At 42.3% G+C, this 25,770-nt stretch overlaps 1 protein-coding gene across 2 annotated transcripts in view; it reads left to right on the plus strand.

Annotated features, from left to right (window-relative positions):
- The window catches only part of LOC140279539 (cell adhesion molecule DSCAML1-like), a 52,268-nt gene that overhangs the window by 15,249 nt on the left and 11,249 nt on the right, over positions 1-25,770 (plus strand). The window contains exons 4-19 of one of the 2 annotated variants that reach the window (XM_072374692.1): positions 14,366-14,512; positions 14,607-14,885; positions 16,026-16,301; positions 16,433-16,729; positions 17,320-17,592; positions 18,316-18,600; positions 18,735-18,854; positions 18,943-19,119; positions 19,703-19,902; positions 20,811-20,907; positions 21,056-21,184; positions 21,276-21,443; positions 21,564-21,634; positions 22,981-23,221; positions 24,116-24,301; positions 24,845-25,000. In XM_072374692.1, coding sequence (XP_072230793.1) covers positions 14,366-14,512; positions 14,607-14,885; positions 16,026-16,301; positions 16,433-16,729; positions 17,320-17,592; positions 18,316-18,600; positions 18,735-18,854; positions 18,943-19,119; positions 19,703-19,902; positions 20,811-20,907; positions 21,056-21,184; positions 21,276-21,443; positions 21,564-21,634; positions 22,981-23,221; positions 24,116-24,301; positions 24,845-25,000 — 3,102 coding nt within the window. Of the gene's footprint in view, positions 1-14,365; positions 14,513-14,606; positions 14,886-16,025; positions 16,302-16,432; positions 16,730-17,319; positions 17,593-18,315; positions 18,601-18,734; positions 18,855-18,942; positions 19,120-19,702; positions 19,903-20,810; positions 20,908-21,055; positions 21,185-21,275; positions 21,444-21,563; positions 21,635-22,980; positions 23,222-24,115; positions 24,302-24,844; positions 25,001-25,770 lie in introns of those variants that run through there. The other variant, XM_072374691.1, reaches the window with a different exon arrangement.

A 25,770-nucleotide genomic window follows, 5' to 3' on the forward strand; every position in this document is an offset into this window, starting at 1 on the left:
AGGCAGGCTCTCTTTCCGAGTGGCATGACTGTTCCACAGTTTCTCCTCATCAGATCTATTTCTGTCCAGTCCCTGCTTGTCTTGCCACCATGTCCTTGAAGAACAGGGCCACAATTAGAGACACAGGATGTCAATAGGACTGTGCCCTCACATTCATCTTCATTAACCTCATTTGTGTTAGAGAGAAAGACAGAGGAAGAAAAATGTTCAGCTATGTCTTTATATCTGTTACCTAGGTCTTTATAAATACAATATGTGTATTTCCTTTTGTGATTAGCGTTTGAGATGGGTATTCTCTGCATCTAAAACCCTTGCCTTAACAATGCAGGAGAGAGGAATGAGTTTGAAAAGAAAAAACAGACCAAAGGAGGAGAAGCAAGGAGGGTAGTAGGGCAAGAATGGCCCCAGGTCCTGGCAGATGGTGTTTTATGTTATATGTATGCAAAACACACAGATACTGTGTTGCACATATACATGCACCAAGGTTGCAGGGTTTTTTTAGACTTTTTGTCTAAAGTATTTTTCAGGTTTAGTTTGCATGCATAGTTTATTTTACTGGACTTTGTTTTTATTTTTTTTTACCCTTTTTTACCTATCTGACAGTCATACAACATTAACCCTTTCAAGTCCCTCACAATATAAAAATATAAAGCAAAAGAAAGGCGTTTTTTCATTCCCTTGGGGCAATAATGATAGGAATCATTGCTTTTTTCACAAATGTTTGGGGTGATGCTTTATAGTAAAACTGTCAAATAAATTTCAAAAAGTAATGGCATAATGTATACTTTATTTTGCATTATATATCTAAATCAAGTGATATAGATGGTTCAGGAAGGTTTACTTCCATAATCCCTCCTCTTCAAATGGTAGAGCAGGACATTAAATGGTTTACATTTAATGTTTAGAAATTCATGTTTTATTTAGCTGAATGGATGAAAAATACAACAGAATTGCTTATTGTAAGTGTTTTATATCTGTGTTTTTTTGTTGTTTCTAAACGACATTATAAATCTACTCTCCTTTTTATGTAATTTTTCTATTTTAGTTTGTCATCATAATTTCTCATTAGCTTTCCTTATCCTGACTCGTTAACTCTTTATATTTTGAGTAATTGATGTCACGTTTGCTTCCCAGTGACAACACAACTTCCCATGATCCAGTTCAGAGGGCCATTTTTCTGTGTATTTATGATTTTGATGTATGCGATGTTTGTGTGCTTATGTTTGTGTGCGTAATTAGGGGTATATAGGTCAGTTGATGAGCAGTGAGTGTGATAATCAGAGACTGAACATGATGAGCTGCTCACTGAACAGCGTTTGTGTCCTTACAACCGCGGCACTCACAAGCAACGAAAAAACTTGCAGTGGGGTTGTGTTCAACCTTGACCCGCTAATCAACATGGTGACCTCATCATCCTCACAACCAATCAAGACAAAGCGCAGAAAAGCTCATGATCTGAACACTGTGACTGGACTATCTCATGGATGCATCAAATTTATTCCCAAACATGCACACGGACACATGCAGTGAATGTCCAAAGAGATACATCAGATTATGTAAACAGTCCGCTTGCAAACATTATTGATGCTGGTCTCATACTCGTCTGCAAACCATCTCAAACTATCTCTCTACTTTTCTCTGGCCCTGCTTGTCCAGCGATGGTCTGTCTGGATAGATCTAATGAAGATGTGAAAATTAAAATTGATTTTGTGACTGAAAGCTCTCTGCATGCATGTGAGTGGCTGATTGCCTGTCTTGCTTGTCACGATCTCCCGAGTTGGTCCTAAGAAACACAGCTGGAGGAACTGCTGTAAATCCACTGTGTAAAGCTGACACTCGGACTTACTCCCTCAAATAATCGTGCCATTATTTTTTACTTGTAAAGTCATATTTAGAGTAAGAAGCTGCTGCTGAGACTGACACAGCTCTAGACTTTATAGAAAAATAAGACTTTTATCTGAACAATAACAAAACCCAAATTAAATGCAATTTAGTGAGTAAAAGGAAGCAGGAAGGGCTTCAGCAGCAGAAGTAATGAACCTCCACTGAACCTAATCAGCCCTGCTTTTTATTCAACGCAGACACAATCAAAACAGTCAAGACAATGCAGCAAATGCACCAAGCAAAAAGGCCTGTATGGGTGCAAAGGAGCAGAGGGAGAGGGCAGAAAAAACTCCCAGTGCTAAATACAACAGTGACAGACAAACGATACACACACGATACACACAAATGATATGCACTATTCTTTACTCAGAACTGACCCTCTTATCTGTCTCCATGTTAGCAAGCACCCAGGATATTGTTTGGTTATTGTATTGATTAAGAGGAACATTGTTAGCTGACTGCAAACAGCAAATCAAAGCATTCAACCATCACTGACCTCTTTCAATTGAATTTTTGAAACAACCTTTTATCACCAGGTGAGCTTTGATTGGCTGGTTGCATGGCTGCATCACAAAAGAGGAAAATCCATTTTGCAACAGTCCATCTCACTTTCCTGCCTTGGTGAGCGATATAAGATATTTAGTTTCAAAATACAGAACAGAACTGCCTTCCTGTTTATGCATTTACTATTTAGCTTCCAGCTACGGTACATCAGATTAGTGATCTATTGAAGCCCCTCAACCTTCAAAGGAACATTTGTGCCACCACTGACCCCAGGCTGAATCCCACCACAGTTCCTTCCTCTTTCTCTCCTCCGTAATTTCCCACCATCTGCAGACAATGTAAGAATACACAAATGACTAGACAGCCCTGTTGCCTTTGAATTAAGAATTCAAAGTATCTACTCAATTTTCTCTCCATATACCCATATTTTCACAGTGGAGTCATTATGTGCAAACTCTGATCAGTAGCACAATCACATACCGATGTGAAGGTTGAGTTGATGACATAACACAACGCAGCCATGCCCTTTGACCCCCAACAGGTTCCATTTTGTCAAACACACATGTTCTCCATCTGGTGCATCGTGTGCTTGTATTTGTGTGCAACTGTGTCCCCTTGCCTGTCCCACTTTCACGTCCAGCCAGGACAGTGAGGGGGTTTGAGAGGGGAGGGGTGCAGGCAGACTGACCTATTTCCCTCTCACTTCTCTGTCCCATACTGTACCGTTCCTGTGGTTAGGCATTGTGCATGTGTGTGTGTGCGTGTGTGTGATTGACCCTCATGAGACAATGGAAGCCTGATAGTCTGAGCAGTGATCTGAAGGAGGAGAGCTGGAGCGGAGACAGAGAGATGGAGGGTTTGTGGACGGGAATAAAAACAAGAGTGGGACGCAGAGAGGGTTCAGCTTGCAGATCGAGGCTGCCAGTCAAACCAGCAGAAAGCTAATGAGTGGCTCTGATGAATAGAGACTGGACCAGCAGATGGCTGCAGCCACATGGTGGTCCACAGAAGATGTCCAACCATGCTCTATCTAATCCACCTGCCACGCAGTTTGTTCTTGTTTATATTTACACAGCAATTTTTATATGCATGGCTGTGAAATCTAATGCTGAAAAAGACAAACTGAGTGTATGGATGAACCTATTCTTCTACATGTAAACATTTTTCCACTCTCACTGTCTCAGACACTGTTGTTAAAGGCTATCGGCGGCTTTAACCTGTGTCAGTGTGCAGATGCTGAGTAGTCAGGCCTCTTAGATCCTGATGGGAGTCACCAGGTGGTGAGGTCACTTACAGGCTACATTACAGATCGATCCTCTGCCCCTCGGGTCCCTGCTGGATGTCAGGACATTCAATAGACATGACAAGTAACAGCCCGTGTGCACACATCAACACAAACAGCTAGAAAACAACAGTTGAGTTGATCAGTTTGTGGGATATGCGAGATACAGTAACAAAACTGATTCTCTGATTCTTTTTTTAATCTGTCAGATAATGGTTAAAAAATGCTTGTTATAATGTCCCTCAGCTCAAAGTACATCCTCAGATATTAGATAGCCTGATGATATTTATTTTGTAAGGCTAAAGAACTGACTCCAGAAACTCTCAACAACACCTTATAGAGGAGTTTTAGTTTTAAAGAAAAAAAACGATAATTTGATTTCTGTCAATTAATAAACTAATCTGTTCCTTTCTAAGCAGTGTATCCTGAGTAAATAGTCAAGGAAAACAACATGTAGTATTCCTCCTCTGTGCGTATTTTCTTTTAGCCACAAATTGACGTACAACAAAGAAAAGAAAAACGTTCTTAAAAAAATTACATTCCACATATAGTACATACTAAAGTTTTACTGCTCATTAATTAAAAAAGGAGTGTCTCCACAAAGGAGTAGGAAAGGTGACAAAGGCAGAGACCTCATGGAGAGCAGCAGTGTGTTAGGACACGCTGTCTATTTGTAAATCTGCGCTTGTGCACTCAGAGCAGGAATACATTAATAGATACACTTGTCTGGGACAATGCGGACTCTTGTAAACACTGGTTTGACACACTCGCCTGCTCCTTGTGAGTACAACTGTACAAGCCACGAACACACATACCCCTCAAACGTAACACAATAAAGCCATTTTCAGATTTTGCATGAAGCTGCTTGAATATGGAGGGCTCATTAAACATTAACTCGGGGTGCATTAAGGCTGCGGTCGGCTCTGCTGTGTGACGGCTGTCCTGTTGTTGTGCTCGGGTTGCCTGGGTGCATCAGGACCTTGTGTGACAGAGGAGGACGGGGAGCACGTGGCATCCCCAGGGCTGTTGGAACACAACCCCATCGACTATTGCCCCCCTTTCCACCACTGGGTCTCATCATCCCTCGCTCATCTCTCCCCTGTCTCTGTCCCATGTGGCACACAGCAGGCGATGAGGTGGGGGTTAGTGGGTGTAATCATGCAGATGAAGGTGCTGCTGTTATGCACATGCACATATAAACATGGCAGAAACACCTAAACTTAACTGTGAGACTCTTTCTGCAAAACACATGGCATATAAACAGGAAAGGGTGGAAATAAAGCCAAAAAAGTCAGTGCCACTTGTTCTACAGTTAGTCACCTCTTTCAGTTCATCTTTCACTGGATATTTTTGCTCGTCTCACATTTGCCCCAATGTGCTGAGAGCGAGTGAGAGCAGGGCAGGAACAGATGGGGTGCTGGCAGCCATCTTTTACTCAGTTAGGTTGAGTAGACACGTGGGTGGGTGTGTTAATTAGCACAAATAAGTGTGCGAGTTTGTATGTGTGCTTGTGTGTTGTCTGTGTGTTCAAGGGGCACAATAGGCATAATTATCTCTGCTTGAGAGGCCCAGTTGTGGGGTGGGGGTATAGAGGTTGGGGAGGGCGGGGGTCGTAGATAGGCGGAGTTCAACAATGGCCCAACCACAGGCTTTGTGTGTGCAGAGCAGAGGGCTGACAAGTGTCGGCTATTATTGACTATTTACACACTACTACACTCGCCTGCTCACGTGCACTTAACGCACGTAATGCACACACTCTATAGCCGTCACTGCCGCCCCCCTCTGCCTTTTCTCTCTTTGTGTCTCCATCAAACACACACAGGCTCACACACATGCATGCAGTGTGGGCATGTTTACAGTGTGTAAGTGTATCAGTGTCACTCAGTGTAAGAGGGAAAGATGGGAAAGCCCCTGCGAGCACATCACTCTGACAGAAATCTGGCCACTATCTCACCCTTCGAGCCAGGCTGTGTGAGAGCAGCACACACAGCAGCTGAGAGTTACAGAGAGGAAGAGTGTGGGAGGTTTTTAAAAAAATTATTATTGACAAATGAAAAGGGCTTAAATCATTGCAGATTTTTTAGAAGCAAGAAAGAACAGGTTTTGACCTTAATTTCTTTTGGACCAAGAGATGCTGGAAGACGTCAGTGTTGCTATCATGAGTCAGACTATTAAAAACAGGATCAGAGATTAACATTTTTATATGACAAGTACAAACATTTTCAATAGTACATAAATTGACATAAATTTACCTGTACTTAAGATTGATATAAATGTATTTGACCTGCAGAAACTTCAACAAATGATAACACCTAAATAAAAGCTCTATTTAGTCAACAGCCCTGCAAGCCTTTGGGTTGAAACTGTATTAACACAGGGTAAATACATCTGAAGGAAGCTAACACAACAATAAAAGCATGCATAGAAAAGTTTCCGTATCTGATCGTCCCGTTGATTTCAGGTCATGTGATTCTGTTCAAGCCTGATGGTTCCCATCACTTGAAGGTTTTTGTTTTCTAATTTTCATGGAAGTGAAGTAACACATTGATTTGTCCTCACTGTCTTTGTAAAGGATAGCAGTTAATCTGCTCTGCAAACCACATCCTGAGTCATTAAGAAAAGGGAAAGCTGGAAGGGTTGTGTCAAGGCTTAAAGTAAAAGAGATTGAGAGGTTATGTGGCTTGGATTGGGGTAAGAAATAGGATTTAAGTAAAGAGGTTTTACCCTTTTTCTCCTGCTTCCTTCTTCTATTCTTTTGTTTAGGCTAACGAACGAGGGATTAGTGTGGGGAGATTACAGTGGGCTCTACTAAGAAATTGTATTTAAGGAAATGCTTATTTACTGAAATGCTAGCAAGAAGTTTTGATCTGATTTTTATTTTTCATTTCTATATTTCTGACATTATGAAAAGCAGTGACTTTCGTTCTAATCCCGGCTTTAAAAAATGTCACAACTTGTGAGAGTTAAGGAGTTGTACACCACATTTATATCAGATTTAATTGGATTATTACACATAGTAGTGCTTCATTTGAATGAAATGCATTTTATGTGATGCCACAGCCAGACAAAACGGCATTTAAAATAGACACAATCATTGTGATTTGTGAACACAGATTGAAATTCACAGCTAAATTCTCTTAAGTGACTTCTGTGAAGAAATGTATTTTTCATAATGTTTTTGAGAATACAACCGGTTGTTGAGAGACCATCAGAGGACATGATCAGGGATCAAATGGGATCCCTGGTGGTTATCCGAGTGCCATGTTCCTATATGACCTCTCAATAAGACCTATTGATCCACCTCCCCATTAGCCATCCAAACAAACACAAAGGTCAAATCAACACTGCAGACCCTGATTGACTGTTGTGAGAGCCGTACAGAGGAGTTAGCACCAGAAATGCTTTTATAATGTTAATGTCATGGAAAAGATTAGCTGTTTATTAGTTTTTGGTTACTGCACACGAGTAGTTTGATTCCTCTGTTTCCATCTTAAGAGAGAAGAAGTCTTAAATAAACTTTAAAGCATTTACACGTAACACGGATGAAACTGTTGAAAATGTTGGTTTTGTGCAGTGGCAATGACATTTAAAATTTATATTACATAAAAGTACAGTTCAGTATGCACACATGGATTTAAAGCAAAGCGGTAATCACAGCTCAAAAAACAAGAAGCTTGTGAATGCGTAGTTGATGATTACCAGCAATCTGATTTGAATCATTTAAAGTTTGCAGAGGAGGAAATAAATGCAGACCAGAGAACAGCGAGTGTCTGTGTATCATCATTACTCTCTTGTCTTTGTTTCAGGGAGGCTCAGGCTCTTTTAAACCTGTACAGTTCAACAAATATAGACAGACGGCCACTCACACCCACAGGCAATTTGGAGTGTGCAGACTACCAAACCTTTTGACTTGGGTCTTTTGTGGACTGTGGACTTTTGACACAGATACAAAGAGAAGGTGCACACTTCAATGTCCTCACATTCATCCAAATCATATGCAGTGTAACTGAGTCCTGAGTCCCACCAGCTCTCAAGTGGTAATAAAGTAACCTGTTCTCATCCCAGGATGTCAAATGCTGCCATTTCGTCAAATAATGATGCAGTCCACAGTTTCAAAACTACATCTCCTGAGTAGATTTGTGACACTAAGAGGTCTCTGCGATGTGTGAGACAGAGTTACATTGCAGAATTTCAACATTAACATGGGAAAAAGTACCTCTGTTTGGAGGCATTAACTAAACCAGAGTTTCTGAAAATCAGCTACTGCCACCTTTTAAACGATGATGTACAGTAGGAGATGATTTCCATTATCTAATTTGACCGAATGGTGTTATTTGATGTTTTGATCTGAATGTGTTTTGGGTCATTTGACGGTCCTCTCTGGTAAACACGTTAAATCAGTAAGTGTTCGTGTGGATGTGTGTATGTAGCAGCATTTATGTTCTCTATCTCTCCGTCTGTCTCAGTGCTGGCCAGCGACACTCCTCTGCCACCAGCACTCTAATAGGGGGAGACCAGGCAGCTCACTCAGTGCTGCTAATGCAGCTCTCTGCCCCAGGCCATGGGCTAAGCTGGAGTAGACTGCATTACACACACACACACAAACAGACACACACACAAGTGCACGTACGATGGTAGAATGTAGATCCAACTCTGTCTCTTATCTGCAACTAAATCAAAACAAGGTGGACGAGCGGGAGCTTTTTGCCGCCGGATGTTTACTTTTACGGGGACTTTTTTCAAGCGCTATGTTGCTTCAGTGTTTAAGCTTTATGGCACAGACAATTAACAGTTCAATAGGAGTTAATGGGGCATCCAGTTAAGGGTAGGTGTTTGGACCGCTGTGGCATGCGTCTGTATGGTGCAGTGTATTGGGATGTGTGTGTATGTGGTTTCTCCCTCGTGGGACTCTCATTATCACTGCTGTCCCAGATGTCACCAAGCACATGAAACACACGTCATGAATAATGGAGTCCTATTTCTACATCTCTCCCCATTTCTCTTCCATCCACCCACCCTCTTCCCCCTCCATCCCTCGTTTCCTCTGATGCTTCCACTGATGCTTAATCTCCTCAGCGCTGCCTCTATCTGAGATGGTCCATTTAGCTTTATGCAGCATCGTCGGCCTGTCTGGTTAGGATGGCTTTATGGGGAAGAACATGGTGCCTTTGCAACGTTGTGTTGAGTTATATCTACACAAACGACATCTTTTGCATGTAATCGGTTTTATGTCTGTCCCTGACGGTCCATTCAGGCTCTCGATAGGGCCTTCCACATCATCCCCTCCCCCAGTGTTTACTGTTTAAAGTCACATAGGGTAAATTGGGACAGGGGAACCAGTGGAGCAGAAGAGACGTGGTCCCATCTCAGTGGAGACTGGACTCTGCTCTCTGCCTTCTCTGCCCCAACCCCCTCTCTACCTCCATGTTTGTCCCCTCCACACTTATGTCCCCTCAACTTTCCAGCATCGTCTGCGCTAACACTCAGTCGGTGCGCAACATTCACAGAGGCAAGAGGCAGGGCAGGGAGAACATGATTGAAAGATGAGGTAAGCAGTCAGAATTGGTTAGGAAAGAGGACAGCAGTTAGGATTAGACAGTGAAGCGTGGCTTTTTAATGAAAACATGACAGAGTTGCGGCTTCTTCCGACGTCCTGCATCTCGACCCCCTTCCAGAAAATGAACAAGTGACAAAGAAGCGAGTGGGAAAAAGAGGGAGCTGAAAGCTGAGATTCAGACATTGCTCGGGCAGTGTTAAACCTAAATGGCAGATTGACTCATGCTCGGACTGAACAGTTTGGTTGTGTTAACAAAGTCTCTTTTATTAAGGAGATGCTGCAGGTCGGGCCGTTCTCTTTGCTCGATTAGTTGTGGCACATCAGTTGTGCCAATAAAACCTGCTTTGAATGTGAATTGAAAGGATTTAAGAGGGCACCAATCATAGATGTTAAGTAATTGTGCAGCAGAATAAGAGCCAAGAGAGTGTATATATTAATTTGGCTGACACCTGCTTCTACTTGGCCATTTAAATGTACACAGCAGAGAGAAGAGAGACAGCAGAGGGAGGCTGGAGTGGACTCTTGCTTTGAATATAGATGTAACACCCTTTTTTTACATAAAAGAGTGGAGAACACAGACATGTACTGTTACCTCCTCCTCAGTTAACCCCCTTCTTTCCTTTTGCTTTTCCTGCCTTTTCTTTTCCCTCTCGCTTTTCTCATTATCAAAAGGAAGTAATTTAATCAATGCTTCTCATTTTCCACTTTAACACGTTCCTCTTCCACAAGACTGGACTTCTGCCATTCAGTGACTCTGTGGTGCTAATTTTAACCCGTAGTTTATTATTTTTTTTGTGCCAGCAGGGAAATATTTTTTTGTCCTATTTTAAGCTTGGTTGGTGTTTTTGAGTGTGTGTACGTGCCTATCATGTCTGCATTTCTGAGCACCAAGCATATTCCAGCACTGCAGAGAATATCTCCAGAATACGCTGCGTTTTTTTTCTTTCGTCTTCTTTCTGTGACAGTCACAAGTCTTTGATCCGCTCCTCCTCTCCTCCTCTCCTCCTGTCTTCTCACCTTCTTTCAAATTCTTCTCTGCAACTTGATATAGAGAGCAACGGTAAGAGGCAGAAATACAGAATGCAATTTTGATAAAGTCATACTCAGAATACAGATGATTCTTCTTAACTCAAACGCAGTCTCTTGCCCTGAGGAATAATTAGCTTGTGTTATTGTAATGCAATTTTCAAATTAAAATGACTGTGGGTGTGTGCGTTTGGGGAAAATCTACGGATTAAACCACACGGTTACCCTTTAGAAACCCATTAGATATCTCTATTGAAGGATTATGGTATAGTTATGCTATGCTTTAATGTATATTGTATAATTCTAAAGCCTGTGTTGTAGTTCACCTCAATACAGGCACGCATAATATGGACAGTAAAATGTCTATCCCACCTTACATTGTCAAGAATAATCTAGGTAAACAAGTTATGCTGCAGGTATCTCTATCACAGTTTGCACAGTTGTCCATTTATGAATAAAACCTTTGACCTTCTTTTGCTTTGGCATATTTTCTCTTCGTGCTTCCTCATACTACTCCACACCTACTTTCATTTAAGTGGGTAAGCCCTTCGAGGCAAGAAACTGCTGTCTCTGACCATCATCTCTGTTGAATAAAATGAGGACTCGAGGGAGCAGATTGTAGTGATCCACCTGAAGGAAACCGGGGTGTGAGTTCGATAGCTTATTAGCCTTTTCCAAACTGATTAGATTTGGAGTCCATACAGGGGTCCCTGAGGAATAACTTTATTCGTGCTGCATGTTTGCACACTTCATTTTATTTGTTGTTGTACAAAGAAAAAGCTGGACAGTTTTGTGTGAAATAGACTAGTCTAAATAGTGAAGCAATTTTTCCATCTAAGACAAGTTCAACCTGAGGCTAGAAAAGTACGTTCATAAACCCATACAGAACCAGGCCCAAAGAGAACCAATAAAGAAAATGTGCTACATTTTAGCAAAATACTTGTGATCGCTTACAAAGCTACATGCATCTGAAAAGTTGTATTAGGAACTTCATGCTGATCCTTTTAATGTTTATCCATTTGACTGACTTCTGCAGCCATTTTGCACAAATAAGTTTTGTATTCATGCAGCTATAAAGGTTACACTGTTGCTGTAGTCCTCAGTGATTCCAAACAGGTAGCGATTTAATAAGTGGTGAAAGTACACCGAAATCTTAATGTGATGGCAGTAAGAAGGCCCTAGCAACAGGGAGAGGATGAAGAAAGCGTGAGAGTGGGAGGGAGGGGGAAAGATGCAGAACATCAATAAATAATGGCCCCGCTGAGGAGGTGGAAATATGGGCCTCGTTATCTTTGCGCCGACGCCTTCATTTGCATGTGAGAAAATGAGGCTGCTTCTAACTCACACACACAATGAATACACACTCCTGGATCCACATAGGCTACAGTATATGTTCTATTTATAAACCATATTATGCTTTTATGTTTTCTTATTCTCTCACACATATTTATATTTGCATTATTTTCCCTTTTATTTCCTCCTCTTTGGAATTTATCATAGCTGTAGGTCTGATCTGTTGTGTGGCTATGAGGCTGCCATTTTGTTGGATTTAAAAAAAAGAGGTGAAATCCCACCTCTATTACAGAAGATGTGTTTGTTTTGATCATTCATTTGTGTAATGGCCTTTTATGCATTACAGAGCATAAAGCTGGGGCTCACACTAAGTCACAGATAGCCGCTCAGTTCAACGCCACTGAGTGGTCATCTGTGGGTGGATTTGAACTGACTTGCTTATAGGTAGCTGGTCAATGGATGTGAGCCACCATTGAATTAATTATAATCGTGCAATTATAGGCCCAAACTGTTTTCACTTACATTAAAATGAAGTATGTCAGTGTGTTATTGCAGCAGCACTTGTTAACTACAGAATTTTAAAATTACTCTTTTTTTCAGTTCGGAGTACAATCCAATAAACAGAAATAAAGTTTTCATTGTACAGCAGGAGTAGTTTCCTTTTAGGCTTTTCTGTCAAAATAGAATAGATATAAATGACTTTATATGGTCCAGCAGTTGCAAATAAAGACTGAAAAAGTTCCTATCTGGGCTCCATCTGCATGTAGGTTTTTTTCCACATGAGTGTGTCTCATTGAAGCTAATCAAACTCATAAAATCCAACAATGTCACCATCCAGTGTAGCTTCCTTCAAAGACCTTTGTTGCAACTAAAAGGACATTTTAAAGCATCATTTATTGTTAGTTAAAGTTTTTTTTCATCTTTACGGTCCCTGAGGAGCTCTCCCTGACTGTTTGTGAGACATTTTGGTCCTTTGGGTTTCTTGGTTCGCCAATATTAAGTAGTGCTGGGTTCCTATCCCAAGTTTATTTCTCTAGCTTTTGGTGAGATTCATTGCTCAGTTTGTGCTTTCAGGTGTCCCTAAATGAATTACGGATTTATTTAAAAATATGCAAAACTTTATGCGAGAGAGGAGCAAGAATAGATGAACCACTCTTTCTTTACGGTCTATATGTGTGCATGCATTTTTGTATGTTTTGCTGCAGCTGTGTGTGTGTATGCATATGTCTGAGTGTGTGATGCACATAGGCTCTGTTCCTCATTATCTAGTCAAGTCAGCATGAATAAAAGCTGAGGAGCACAGTGATTTAGGATTTAGTAATTAATATTTTACTCCGTCTGCCACTCTGCTTAGAAACTGAGAGCAAGAGACCGAGAGAAAGATGAAAAGGGTGAAACAGATGAGGGTTCACGCGTAGACGTGGAGAGGAATTCTACGAACAAACCTTTCAGTTAAAATGCACAAATAGTGAGACGGATAATCTGATGGGTGTTGTGTAATCAGCGTTGTTTGAGAGGTTGCAGATGGGATGAATTCGGTCCTCTGCTGAGGGCAGCTACAAAAAGTGTGGCTTTGACAGATCCAGCTGACTCCCCCTCCCTTCTTATGTCTCTCCCTGCCTGTGTCAGAGTGTTGTGACAGGCAAGTCTTCTGTGTTGTGGGAGTAGCAGTCTTAAAGTGCTCATTATCCTGTAAGGCTTCATTCTGGGGGGCAAACAAAGGCTGCTGTGAAATTGCAGCCTGTGCCTCCTCTCGGGTCATACAGCATATTCAATGCAAAGACATGCTCGGTCCGTAACTGCTACCTTCAGTGCACCAGCTCAACCATCTGCATTGTAGATAAATATTGATGCTGATAAATACACAGGTGCACTTGAAAGCGGCCACTCCTGCAGTTTGAATGCGAAACAGCACTGGTGATAATTGATGCTTATAAGCCTAAACTTACCTTGTTGTACTGAGGCAGCCATTTTGGAACATGTCACACATACTGTAAGATTTTTACTTATATTCTATATGTTTATGGTTGTTTGTGATTACATTATATTTGCTTTATAACATGTCTTTACATTTACAACTTAATTCATATGGGGTTCTTTTTCAAATCAGGATATGGGAGCTGGGAATGAGAGACAGAACAATCTCATTTTTAACAGTGGAGATACCCAGACTGCCGGTACAGATAATGTCAATGTTTTTAGCCAAAAGATCCTGGTGCCAATCCCTGTGTTACTGGACACTTTGTTAAAAGGCATTTAGGACTTTGAAAGGCTGTGTTTTATGCAAAACTCTTTTTACCGGGTTAAAAAGTCTGTAGTTACATCACTGATGATAGGGCTCATCGTGAATTATCTACATTACCACAAATCTCATGAAGGCACGAATAAAACGTTACAGATCACATAGAGGCACACTTGATAGTTGGTTTACCGTTTTGTCAACAAACCAAAAGGTTTAACATTTGTATTTAGATTAGTATTTATGATGCTAGTGTGATACAGAAGAGCTGTTTGGTGTGGGAGAGGGTTAGGCTGTCTATGGTCTGTCCGTGTGTGTGGTATAGGTGACCGCTGTGTGTCCTCCAGGTCTTGACAGAGCGCCAGGGTTTGGAAGGCAACTTTATTAGGCAGGTAGTGCCAACTGTTCAGGCAGCTGTTTGTTCTTAGTCCAATATGGTTTTACAAAAAACACAATGTATTTGTACCAGAATAATCATCATAAGGGAGAGTGGGAGGAGGGGGAAGTTTATTTTTTTTTCTTTTACTGGGTGCTCCTGTTTGTCGTTACTGTACCTGATGTTGGTCTTTGTCTTCTTCAGGTAACAGGTTCTCGCTGACATCCTTTGGGGCTCTTTACATCTCTGATGTTCAGAAAGAGGATGCCCTCTCCACATACCGCTGCATCACCAAGCATAAGTACAGTGGCGAGACACGGCAGAGCAATGGAGCCAGACTGTCTGTAATGGGTGAGCAGCACATCGGTGTCGGTTTACATTTGTGCTTTGTTTTATTTTTCTTTGTCTTGACAAAAAAGATAATAACCCCGTCTCTGCTCTCCAGATCCCAACGAGTCCTCGCCCACCATCCTGGACAGTTTCCAAGCAGGGGAGGTATATGCAGGCCAGAGCATCGAACTCCCCTGCATAGCGGGTGGTTACCCCAGCCCCACTGTGCGCTGGCTGAAAGATGGCCGCCCGCTGCCCTCAGATGCCCGCTGGACACGGCGCTTGACAGGGCTGACCATCAGTGACCTGAGGCAGGAGGACAGCGGTAGCTACGCCTGCGAGGTCACCAACAGTTTTGGCTCAAAGGAGGTGTCTGGACAGCTTCACGTTATAGGTGTGTGAGCAGCACTACACACACACTCACAAAAAACCTGACAGACTCTCACGCTGTCTTGTCAATGAATCAACCTGGCAGAGGGACACATTAATAAAGTCTGTTACTTTTGGTTTGAGGCACACATGTAAAGTAAGCTCCATTTTGTGTTGTCTGTGACAAATGTATGTTCGATGCCTCATCATATCCACCTCAAAAAGGGAGACAGGGCAGTAAATCGCAGAGTCTGACTCCATAACACAACTGCCAGCATAATTCACCATCAGCGAGAAGGAGTTTGAAGGAGATAGAAATGAAGACATGGGGTCACGCAAGGGACAATCAGGCATCCAGACAGTGCTGGAATGACATTATCGACAAGGTAGTAACAGCATAATAAGAGCGGCTGAGATAAATGTACATTGTGTGAAGTATACAAAGAAACAAAGAGAAAGAGGCGAGACAGAGGGAGAGAATAGAGAGGCAGTAGGTTTTGCCAGTGGGCACATCATGGTAGCACACTCTGTGACTCTGACAGGGCGAGGGGGGGTTGGGAGGCACAGCGATGCCCCCCAGCATACACCACCAGCTGTCTTATTGCTCACTGACATTTGCACACACACACGCGTACACTCTCTCTATAACACACAGACACACTTATACACACACAAGTGGACAGAGATGTGAAGTGATATCTCCAGCTGCTTTTTTAATGAGTGCGTCGAACAGATTGAGTCACCACTGCTGATTGTGCCCTCTCTGCCCGTCTGTTTGAACGTAAACACCTACTGTATGCGTGAATCAGTGTGTCGCAATCTTAGTCCAATTTAATGGTTTTGGAGTTACTCAGTTAATGCAAAGATACAGCAAGGCTGTTGTGCGAAATATGTAACAAAATGTGTAAGAAGAAAGGTAAACTGGCAGACTATAATCAACTTTTTGCTTACTCTTCTTGCATCCATGATCAAAAGCTTATTTCAGGGAGTTTGAATTGCAAGATATGGATTGCTTTTGCAATGGTTTTACCACTAACACTAATATATGCTAGCATACAATAAATTTATGAACTAAACAAAAGAAAATGTTCATGTCATAGTTTTGCTCTTCATGTGTGCTCAAACATGCAAACATACATTCTGACCTAATTGATTCGTCCCTCAGATCCCCTGCGAGTGACCTTGTCTCCCAAGAATCTGAAAACGGGCATCAGCAGCACACTGTTCTTCACCTGCACCGTAGAGGGCTCTCCAGAATACACCATCACCTGGTACAGGAACACGGAGCCCATCGTCCCCGACCAGCACATCTCCATCCAGGGACAACACAACGACACCCTGCAGATCACTGCAGCACAGAAGTTCCATTCTGGGGCATACCAGTGCTTTGCTTCCCGAAAGGGCCTCACTGCTCAGGACTTTTCCATTATTCTGCTTGAGGGTACGTGAACAGAGACGGTCAGGAAACATGTGCAGATCCTATAAACAAAAATTCTTGGTTTAATAAATGGCTTCATCCTCCTCTTTGCCTTTCTCTGTTTTCACCTTTTTTTGCCTTCTGTCCCCTCTCAGATGGGACTCCTCGTATTGTGTCTTCCTTTAGCGAGCGGGTGGTGAACCCCGGTGAGCCTTTCTCTCTTATGTGTGCCGCCAAGGGAGCCCCGCCCCCCTCTATCACCTGGACGCTAGACGATGAGCCAGTGGTACGAGATTCCACCTACAAGACCAGCCAGTACACCCTGTCAGACGGCCTGACCGTGTCACATGTCAACGTCAGCAGCCCGCTGATTCGAGATGGAGGAGTGTATCGTTGCGTCGCACGCAACTCGGCCGGTAGCGCCGAGTACCAAGCGCGCATAAACGTAAGAGGTGCCTGTCTGCTTTTCAATATAAATGCACTCTACACCTGACTATACAAACATGCAGGGGCTAGTGAGAAGTATAGATAACTTTATTTGTCTATCTATCTATCTATCTATCTATCTATCTATCTATCTATCTATCTATCTATCTATCTATCTATCTATCTATCTATCTATCTATCTATCTATCTATCTATCTATCTATCTATCTATCTATCTATCTATCTATCTATCTATCTATCTATCTATCTATCTATCTATCTATCTATCTATCTATCTATCTATCTATCTATCTATCTATCTATCTATCTATCTATCTATACTAAGTCACTTAGATACATAGAATCTACAATTAGTCTAAAATCAACAATTACCCTCAATCAGATTTTAGCAAAGAGGGGGTAACTAACCTTTATCTCCACCTGTCAACTTGCCCCAATCACTCCATCCCTCAACCTTTATCACTTCACCTTCCATCTCCGTGGCTGCCCCCCTTTTCTGCCATGACCTCCGTCACCTCATCTGCCCCTTCTCCGGCCTCCATGTTTGTCTCGGTCTCCTCCCTCCGTCCCCTCCCTCTCCTCCCCGTGTCTCCAGGTCCACCTAGAATTAGACCCATGCGAGACATCACTGCAGTGGCGGGCAGAAACACCTATATAACATGCCGTGTGATTGGGTACCCGTATTACTCCATCAAATGGCTCAAGGATGGTATGCAGCTGCCTGATAATCATCGTCAAGTGGTGTTTGAGAACGGTACCCTGAGGCTTACGGATGTGCAGAAGGGCGCGGATGAGGGGACTTACTTGTGTAGCGTTTTGATCCAGCCCCAGGTCTCAATTAACCAGACTGTCCACGTCACTGTCAAAGGTAAGTGTGAAGAGATGGATTCATTGGGTGTTCATTGGGTTTCTGAGAAGTAAATATACTCATAATATTTGAAATGATGAGCTTGACATGAAGTATGGGTCCACCCTGTTTAGCTAAGACAAAATACAAAATGTCCACATAAGACATCAATCTGTCCCGCAAAGAGAAAGGACCCCTGGAATAGGCAGGGCTGTGTTTTTTTCTTTTTTCTGCTCAACAGACTGGTCATTTTTGATGGTTTTTAACATGGATAAGGAGATGGTGTTATAGGATTGATTTAAAATGCTCGTTCTAGATTTTAGATGTTTGTGTCTGTATTTTGTTTAGTCTGTGAGTCGCTAACGATGGCAGCAAGGCAGCTGCAGAGGTGTTTAAGTGTCTGTGCATGTGCCTGAGTGTGAGTGTGTCTCTGATTTAATTAGATGAATAATAATGAAGCCTAGATTAAATCCCCCAGATGTCTCAGCTGTAGTACCCCCACCTCAACCTCCATTACTATGGCAACAGAATGACTTTCCCCTGCCAATTGGACTCTAACCAGAGCAGCTATTATGGGCTGCAGGAGATGGAGACTGAAGGGAGTGGTGGCAAAGACGGGCCCACTGGCCAATGACCTTCTCTATCTCTTTTAGCATTGCTCCAGATGGCCGCATTGCCACTCTTAGCCATCTATTGCTGCCTTTATTCCGCTGAATCTCTTCACTCTTCCTGTGTCTCCCTCAGTACCACCGCTGATCCAGCCCTTCGATATCCCCTCTACCTCAGTGGGGAAGCTCATGTACATTGCCTGTGTGGTGTCATCTGGGGACATGCCCATACGCATCACCTGGCACAAAGACGGCCAGCTCATTGTGCCAGGCTCTGCCTCTGGCGTCGCAATAGAGACCAAAGAGTTCATGAGCTCCCTGCAAATCTCCAAGGTGACACTGAAGCACAACGGAAACTACACCTGCATCGCCAGCAATGCCGCTGCCACCGTCAGCTGGGAGAGACAGCTGATTGTCACTGGTGAGGGATTGAGAGAGGAGAGAATGGAACAGCAGCAATGAACTGGGGCAGAGTTTGAAATTAATTTTTAATGTTTCCTATTGTTTTGTTTAGGGCAGCGATAAATCATTTTTTTCTTTTGTTTCTTTTCTCAGTGCCACCACGGTTTGTGGTGCAGCCCAACAACCAGGACTGCATATACGGAAAAGCTGGAGTTCTAAATTGCTCTGTGGAGGGTTACCCACCTCCAAAAGTCATGTGGAAACATGCAAAAGGTAAAATTAGCTCCAACATCATCACACGAACAAGGAAAAATAAAGAAGCTGACATGCTTACATGCATGTTTTGTGTTTTGTCCTGCAGGTGTCGGAAACCCTCAACAGTACCATCCTGTCCCCCTCACTGGCCGCATCCAGATAATGTCAAATGGCTCTCTGCTCATCCGACATGTTCTTGAGGATGACCGGGGGTACTACCTCTGTCAGGCCTCCAATGGTGTGGGCTCAGACATCAGTAAAAGCATGATCCTCACTGTCAAAAGTAAGTGTCAATCATTGTTTCTTTGGCACAAACCCACTTCCTTTTATAACCACATCTCCTGGACGGTACAAAGATAAATCGTAGGTTTTTTGACAGGAATCACCACTTCTAAGATGCACTTTTGCCCCAGGCTAGTGCGGCCTGTACTGAACACACCAAAATCTTGTATCTGTCCTGCTAACCCTTAACTGGGGATGCCTTTGCTATTGATTTATGTGTTTCAGCTGTCGGTCTGTGCGCTCCCGAATGTTAGGTGGGGAAAAACGCTGATGAATTAGTGATGAAAACAAAACCACAGGATCTCCGCTCAATCAATAATCCATGTCTAAGGAACAGAAGAGGAAAAAAGATTAAGTATGGAAAGAGGAGAACAAGACGAGACAGATAGATAGGGTGGATGTACTGTAAGGATGCCAGTGAGGCTTGAAGCGTGAAATGACAACAGAGAACGGAGGGCTGAAAAAGTGATGTCTATACATCTGTAATATATCCTCAGTTTTCAGTACCACATCCCCATTCCCTCATCTCATTACTTCATATAAAACTATTCATTACTCTGACACATGTCTGTGAATCTGCTCAGTTCCCGCCATGATCACCAGCCACCCCAACACCACCATGGCGAGGAAGGGCCAAATCAAGGAGCTGAACTGCACAGCGCGCGGGGAACAGCCCATTATCATCCGCTGGGAGAGAGGAGACACAGTCATTGATGCAGAGAGAAACCCCCGATATTCCATCACCATCAACAAGAAGGGGGATGAAGTCATCTCCACCCTAAAGGTCAGAATGCCCATCTGACCCATGTCTCAGCTTCAAACCTTCAAACAAAAACTGAGACTTTTTAAAAGCTGCATAAAGCTGTATTTTTGTGTTAATTTGCTCAATAACTGATCTCATATTTCATTGTTCAGCGAGTTTTAGACCTGCAGATTACCATTTCTTTTTTTTTAGGAAATTAACATTTATTTTTTTTGCATTGACAAAGGTCCCATCTATCTAGTTCATTAAAACTTTTAGCCCTAAAAAATGATATCTTTAATATATTCCCACAGATTTCTGTTGCATCATCATGTAGCTGCCAGCTGTGCTTCCACATATTCTCTCTTATAAGTCTGATGCTTGCTAATTTTCTTTATGTAATGTTTTAGAAATAAATCCAGTGTTACTTGCTTTTGATTGACCCGACATTGAACCCCTTTAATGCTCCCATGTCCCAGAAAGGGCTTTTTGGAAGCACCTGGACTTATCCTTAAAAAAAGCTTTATAAAACATACATTTTTGTGCTGTAATTACATTTGGTCTGGGACTGGTTTAGACATCAGGCTGTGATAGGTTATTGTCTAATAGGTCAGAACTACAGTCATATAATGGACTCTGCTTGCAAAAATAAATAAATAAATGAGATGTACGAAAGAAATGTGTGTTCAAACACCCGTAACTCAGTTCCAGTAACATTTAGAGTGATTCTGACTGCCATGGATAAGCATTTTAAGCACTCTTTCTTGGAAAGGGAAGGGATTAAAAAAGGTTAGATTACTAATATCTGACATTACAGAGCCATTTCTTTCAGAGACAAAATGCTGATTAAACTGTATCATTGCAGAGGATATTTGTGACCCGTCCTGTGGTGTGTCATGTATGTTTTGTGGCAGATTATAACCTTTCCCTGTTTGTTCTGTTGCTTACAGCTGAACCCTGCAGAGCGGGGAGATTCTGTCTTCTTCTCCTGCCACGCCATTAACTCCTATGGAGAAGGTCGAGGGCTCATCCAACTCACAGTACAAGGTAATTCGGCAAAATCCTGTAAATCTTTGCCTTTTCTAATCCACTAATGTTTTTTTGTTGTATGACGCTTTCCAGCTGTAGAGCAACATCTCCAGTTGTCAATGGTGGTGCAAAATACTCCTTTCCTTTATTTTTCCAACAAATACAGAACCACCTGATCCCCCTGAACTGGAAGTGAGGGAGGTGAAGGACAGGAGCATGAACCTACGCTGGATCCAAAGGTTTGATGGCAACAGCATCATCACCAGCTATGACATTGAGTACAAGAACAAGTCAGGTAGAAGTTAAAAAAAGCCTCAATTTAAGCCTTCATGTAAGCCTTAATAGTATCAGCTTACGGAGATTTAAAATCTGCTCATGTTTGACAGATTCCTGGGATCACATGTACACAACCAGGAACATCTCACCGACTAACAATCAAGCCAACATTGTTGAGTTGCACCCAGCCTGTGTTTACAGCATCCGGATGTACTCTTACAACAAGATTGGCCGCAGCCTTCCCAGCAAAGAGCTCACAATCAGCACTGAGGAAGCACGTAAGTAATCGTTTTCTTCTTTCCAAATGTTGCCTGGTTTCCTTACTTCTGCCTCTGTTTTGCATGTGTATGGGTTGGAGCTTTGAACATTAACAGTTTCACTTTCATTTCAATCAACAGCACCTGACGGGCCGCCGATGGATGTCATCCTCCAGCCGATGACGTCTCAAAGCATACGAGTTACATGGAGGGTAAAATCACTTCTCTTTCGGATTATTACACAATGCTTACTGCTGATTGACACAGTTACATACCACATTAGAAGAAAATACCATTTTGCATGAACCTCTGCCCAAGGTGGAGTTACTTTAAGTATCAATGAGCAGTCACAAAAAAATCTAAAGCTGTCCTGATAGCTGAATGCCTGTTAAACTTTAACACACATTTTTAGTTCAAACAGACCAAAATATTTAGATTATCAACAAGAAATGATGAGTTGTTTCCAAAGCCGACAGTTAGTGAGCAATGCTCACTGGTATCACACTTTCTCTCATTTGCTTTGGTTAAAGGTTTAAATGATTAAAAAAAAAATCAAGTTCAAATCTCTAAATAATATTTTTCTCACAGTAGACTGGAATTTCTAATTAATTCAAGCAAATTTAATGTGTTTAAGCAATTCTTTTGCAAAAAAAGTCCTTATAGTTCCACATGAGAGTGCTTATTTTGATATATCATATCTCAGGGAAATTCAGAGGAGGTACATGTTTCCTGTTTTATTAGTCTGCTGAACTGAAGCAGGTTTTTATTGTTATTTATTATTGTTATTTATTTGAACACCAACATCAAAGTTCAAGGTGATTTTTTTAGTTAACAGTACATGTAAGGCAATGCAACATGCCTTTGAAATTTACTACATATACATGTTTATATCCCTCTCTGTTATATGTATGGCAGATGCATGCTATTAGGGAACAAGAGCTGAACCTTCACAATTAACATATTTTTGTACATGAAAAATTCCAGACAGAAAGGCTACATCTGAGATTCAAACCAGAAACCTTCCAGTTGCAAAGCAACAGTGCAAACCCACCATCCCACCAACATGTAGCCAACACATGTTTATCAAGGGTTCAGCCCAATTTAAGATTATTAAACGTGCAATCATGTTCCCCTCATTGTCAGTGGTGATTTTGTACTTTTAAAGATAAACAAAGATTCTCAGTTTTTACCTACAGGATCATTTCTATACCTTACACTTTATCTATGTGAACATTTTACTTCTGGGAGCAGAATTAAAATCCTCATTTAATTTTTTTGTGCTGGTGAGATCAGAAGCTAGAAAGCTTCGTGTTTAGCTAGACAACACTGAACATTTAGCAGTCAGTGTCAATAAAAACAGAACAAATAAATACATATATATTAGAAAATTGTGTTTCAAGGTTGATTGCTACTGTAAAAAAACAAAACGTATTTATGTCTACAGCTCACACGATGCCACAAAAAACAACAACTAAGTTTTATTTCTACTGCTCTATCTGCGCTTGTATATTGCTGCCAAATCTTTTTGAAAGAATATTCTTTTCACCAATTTTTTCAGGCTCCTAAGAAGGAGCTGCAGAATGGGGTGATCCGAGGCTATCAGATCGGTTACAGAGAGAACGGTCCAGGTAGCAACGGCCAGTACAGCATAGTGGAAATGAAAGCCACGGGGGACAGTGAAGTGTACACTTTGGACAACCTGAAGAAGTTTGCTCAGTATGGGGTAGTGGTCCAGGCCTTCAACAGAGCTGGGACAGGCCCGTCCAGCACCGAGATCAACGCCACCACACTGGAAGACGGTAGGAAAAGTTAGATGGCAAGATGAAGAATTAGGAGAGCAGCACAGGTGTTGGAGTGAGAGTGGTAGGAAAGGAGAACCCCTTTCATTTACCCAAAAGAGAAGAAATGCAACAACAGGACTAAAACGAATGCAGATACATACATACAGAGAAACATGCTCATACAAAATGGCAGAAAAGAATTTGTAGCACATCCCCCAATACTTTCTCTGCTTTAATTAGTACCCTCATTAGGCTGGTGGAGCGCAAGAGTTGAACATGGAACCCTATTACTCTTCAAATGTCTGCCCACACCACCTCCTTTTTCCTTGCTCTTCTTCTCATCGGTTCCTTTCTCATCCCCCTCGTGACTCCTCTGTCTGTTTCATGTGTTGAACGGTCACTTCTCTATGGTCCCTTCCTTTCTGAGTGGAGGGTCACGATAGACAGCCTAAGTGATGGTAATTGGCCAAGCATGTAGTGTGAAGCTGCCCTCACAAGTGCCATGGGATTAAAGATGAACATTGTCTTCCTTAAGATTTTATCCTCCATATTTCTGCTCTTACTCCCTTCATTTGCATTTTAACCCCTCAGATGTTGCTGTTTTACTATTCATGTTGCTCTCATTGCTCTTCCTCCCCTCCTTCAAATCTCCACCACTTCTCCTCTCCACTCTAAAAGCTGTAGCAATTCTGAGCTAATTTGAGTTTATTTGACTGATTCATATTAGCAGATATTGTCTGTTGTTTGTGGTTTTTGATTTATTATCACTTACCAGAGTTTCAAGCTTAGCCAGTTCCAACAGGTCTTCTTAGCAGCAACAAGGGTTTTATTAAAAGTAGGAACCATGAAAATAACCCCAGTGCTCTTCGATTTGACAGTGCACCACTAACACCCTCCCTCTGATCTCTTCAGTGCCCAGCGAGCCCCCACAGAACGTGAGAGCAATCTCGGTGACATCGGACGAGGCGGTGATCACATGGGCAGAGCCTCCACGGCTGACACTGCACGGTGTGCTGAAAGGCTACCGGGTCGTGTTTTGGTCCCTCTTCCCTGACGGAGGTGGGTGCTGTGGGGGCCAGGCCCAGTGGCCAATGCAGAGTAATTATCACCTATCTCATTCTAAAATTCACCAACCCACCCTCACACTCACCTGCCTCTCTGTTAGTGTCATGAATCAGAATGTGTTGTCTGTCCGCACCTTTCTCATAATGCACTTCCTGTTTCTTTGTACTGTATCTTTGAAGCTGTCCATGTTTATGTCAGACTGGTGAGATTAAAGTGTAACAGTTTAGTGTTTGTGTAGTTTTATGCAATCTTGTCCTCCAAAAATTCAGTTTTTGTACAACTAACAAGCATTTGCTAAAGAAATTGTGTAAGAATACCCAGATTACCTTTTTCAAATCATAATCATTGAGTTTTTACAAATCCACAACATGTTCTCAGGTTTATTACAGAACAGATATAAACCTTTCTCAGGTTATAGTTAATCTGGTGAAAATTTGGAATTTTTGTGATCCAGGAAGTTACCTCATTGCTTTTCAAAACACATTTAGCATGCAGTTTAGTTGCACATGGATGTATCTCACCAGAGAGAGATTTGGTCTGGGTGAAAAAGAGTTTTCCCTTCCTGTTCTCCCTCAGAATGGGGAGAGATGCAGAATATCACCACCACACGTGAACAGGTGGAGCTGCGAGGGCTTGAGAAGTTCACTAACTACAGCGTCCAGGTGCTGGCCTACACACAAGCTGGAGATGGGGTCCGCAGCAACGTCCTGTATATCCAAACCCGCGAGGATCGTGAGTATACAATTTCTAATCTGTTTCTCCAAAAGTGCAGAAAAGTGCGCTCATTGTAAAGAGTTTGTGAATGGGTGGCAGATAAAAAAGGGGGCCTGGTTGCTTCTCCAATCCATGACAAAAGCTAATTTATGTTGGGAGGCTCCATTAGCACTGCTAATGAGAATTAAGAGGCTTTGGGTCTACGGCTCAGGGATAAGGGAGGGCTGGCGGGAGACTCTGGGGGAGATGTAGGAGGGGGTGTGCTCTCTCTCAGACCGTATAGCAGGAGTCACTCATCAGCCAGGGCCTGTATCGTCTCCACCAGCCTTCTTGCCATAGGCGTAGAGATTAACTCCTCGTGGATTAGAGAGAATTAATTTTGTGCTTACACCATTGGAGGCGGGATTACAGCCAGATCAATGTCTCTTTATGAAGGAGGAGGAGGGGTGTTGAAGATGGAAAGATAAAAAGGGGATGACAAACTCTAGTCTTGGCTGACAATATACAAGGTGTCAAAAATAATATAGAAATATCATGGCCAAGATTTTTTTGGGGGGGATCATTTAAGCTAGATTGCTTGGTTTGTATTCTAATTTGTTTTGGTGTTTTGTTTGGTTTGACACAATATCCTGTTGCACCATTGTGCCTTTCCTCCTCCTCATCACTCGGGCCGGGCTGTGCAGCAGACTGTCTGTCTGCCTGCAGTCCGGGGCAGATTTTGGGCACCAGATGGGACTTACCCCCCTTTCTCACTGCCACTCCTACTTTGACATGGCGGTCCAGTTATG

This window comes from Leuresthes tenuis, unplaced genomic scaffold (assembly GCF_036924035.1).
Source record: "Leuresthes tenuis unplaced genomic scaffold, fLeuTen1.0.hap1 SCAF_21, whole genome shotgun sequence".
NCBI classification, from domain to species: domain Eukaryota; kingdom Metazoa; phylum Chordata; class Actinopteri; order Atheriniformes; family Atherinopsidae; genus Leuresthes; species Leuresthes tenuis.